Source organism: Babylonia areolata, chromosome 1 (genome assembly GCF_041734735.1).
Source record: "Babylonia areolata isolate BAREFJ2019XMU chromosome 1, ASM4173473v1, whole genome shotgun sequence".
In the NCBI taxonomy this organism is placed as follows: Eukaryota; Metazoa; Mollusca; class Gastropoda; order Neogastropoda; family Buccinidae; genus Babylonia; species Babylonia areolata.
In genome coordinates, this window is record NC_134876.1 from 55,388,720 (window position 1) to 55,391,219 (window position 2,500).

At 40.5% G+C, this 2,500-nt stretch overlaps 2 protein-coding genes across 2 annotated transcripts in view; one reads left to right on the forward strand and one right to left on the reverse strand.

Moving 5' to 3' along the window:
* The window catches only part of LOC143284143 (solute carrier family 15 member 4-like), a 531,759-nt gene that overhangs the window by 326,844 nt on the left and 202,415 nt on the right, over positions 1-2,500 (forward strand). The window lies entirely within an intron of this gene.
* Positions 1-2,500, reverse strand: part of LOC143284657 (paladin-like) — a 322,876-nt gene that overhangs the window by 287,588 nt on the left and 32,788 nt on the right. The window contains exon 4 of the mRNA XM_076591602.1: positions 2,472-2,500. This exon is cut by the window's right edge and continues 120 nt beyond it. Within this exon, the coding sequence (XP_076447717.1) occupies positions 2,472-2,500 (29 nt within the window). The remainder of the gene's footprint in view (positions 1-2,471) is intronic.

Here is a 2,500-nt window from a genome sequence, read left to right on the forward strand (position 1 = left end):
TGTCCTCACCTTGGTTTTTGCTTGAAGCCTCCTGACGTTGAAGAGTGAGCCATCTGTGCGGTACCTGATGCCAATGCCTACGTCAGCGTCTCTGAAGGCATCTACATCTATTACAAATAGCACAAAGGAAAAGATATTCATGCAGAAGGGTATACATAATGAAGAAAACAACCCCCCCCCCCCCCACACACACACACACACCCATGCACACACATGCGTACATACACGCGAGCGCACACACATACATACACACACGCACACACACACACACACACACACACACACACACACACACACACACTGACAGCACCCCTCCCTTCCCCCACACACTAAGATTGACAGATGGATAGGACAGTGAGTCAGAGAGAGAGAGAGAGAGAGAGAGAGATGTCATCAGTATAGAAGTTCCAGAAACATCCGGGTGTTCAAAAGGTACGGTATTGTTACTGCCTGTGAAATCTACGTGTGGCAAGTGCAACATACTACAGTGAGTACCACCATTACCAATATTACTTGGACAGAGGGAGAGAGAGAATTTTGATAAAAGGCCATCGACCTGCATACATTAAGGGTGCACGTGTCACACACACACGTATCTCAACAATGAATAAATCAGGAAGAGCAAAACAAGCACAAGATATACAACAATAAGATCACTGAGAATAACTCAAGTGAAACACACATTAAAAAATCCTCAAGACTACAACACAAAAAACCCAAGACCACACACACACACGCACACACACACACACACACACACACACACACACACACACACACACACACACACACACACACACACACACACACACACACACACACACACACACACACACACACACACACATAGAGTGAGGGAGAGAGAGGCAAATAAAAAAAAATATTTAAAAAAAAGAAGTAAGAGTGAAAGAAAAGTACAGAAAGAAAATGAAGGTCGAAAAACAGAGATAAAAGAAAGAAAAAAACTTAAAACTTAAATTGTCTCATAAGCCTGACACTGATGAGGCGTTATTCAAGCATGTTGTTGCTTATGCATTCCGCGCCAAAGTGAAGGAAAGAAAGAAAGTAAAACGAAATGAACAAGCAAACAAACAAACAAACAAACAATCAAACAGTCAAATTTCTGGAGAAGCCGGGAACGTGATGAGGATAACTTAACTTTATGCTTACATTGCATCTACACAGAGTAAAACAGGAAGAAAGTAAGAAAGAAAGTGTGTGTGCGTGTGTGTGAATGTGTGTGTGTGTGTGTGTGTGTGTGTGTGTGTGTGTGTGTGTGTGTGTGTGAGTGAGTGAGTGAGTTTGTGCGTGTGCGCGCGTGTGTGTGTGTGTGTGTGTGTGTGTGTGTGCGTGTGTGTGTGTGTGTGTGTGTGTGTGTGTGTGTGTGCGCGCTGTTTGTGCGTGTGTGTGTGTGTGTGTGTGCTTGTGTGTGTGTGTGTGTGTGTGTGTGTGTGTGTGTGTGTGTGTGTGTGTGTGTGTGTGTGTGTGTGACCTGTTTATTCTGTGATGCGTTTAGGCAAATAAATGTAAGGAAATGTATCTGCATCAATGTATGCATGTGTAATTGTATTTTCAAATTATGTGTAATGGTATATCTCCAGAGACAGGGCGTCCAAATATTCATTGCCATTATCAGTAAAAAAAAAAAAAAGAAAGACAGACGGGACAAAAATATTCAGAAGAGCATTAGTTACTATGACGAGAAATGGTGACTGCGCTGAAAGAAAGAAAGAAAGAAAGAAAGAACGAAAATGCTTTTCAACCCAACATTAGTTACCCTGACAATAAAATAAATGGCAACTATGCTTAAAGGAAGAAAGAATGAATGAATTAATTAATAAAGAAAGAAAGAAAGAAAAACTGCTTGGCGCAGCGTTGGTTCCCCTGACAACAAATGACTGCTCGAGTTCTGAAGAAAGAGAGATTGATATAAAGAAAGGAAAGAAGAGATAAGAAAGAACGTTTGCCAGTACGACATCACGTGCTCTGACAGTAAATGGATGGCCACTATATACAATGACAGAAAGAAAGAAAGAAAGAAACACACAAAATAATAAACAAAAAACAAAGAGAGACATAAAGAAAGAAAGAAAAGAAAAGGAAAGAAAGACAGGACAAAGTAACGAAGTAAAGCAAAACCAAGAAAACCAGAAGGCTGACCTCGATGAGGATGTATTCAGATATGTTGTTGCCCAAGCAGCCAATGACCACGATTAGGAGAAATAAGAAAAAAAAATACAGAAAAGAAAAGGAACGAAAAAAAAATGACAAAGTAACGAAGTAAAGAAAAGAAAACCAGGTGGCTGACCTCGATGAGGGTGCATTCAGACTTGTTGTTGCCCTGGCACACGATGGCCACGATAAGAAGAAATAAGAAAAGAAAGAAAGAAAAGAAAAGTAAAAAAAAAAAAAAAAAAAAAGCAGGACGAAGAAACGAAGTAAAGCAAAAGCAAGAAAACCGGAAGTCTGACCTTGATGAGGGGGTGTTCAGGCATGTTGT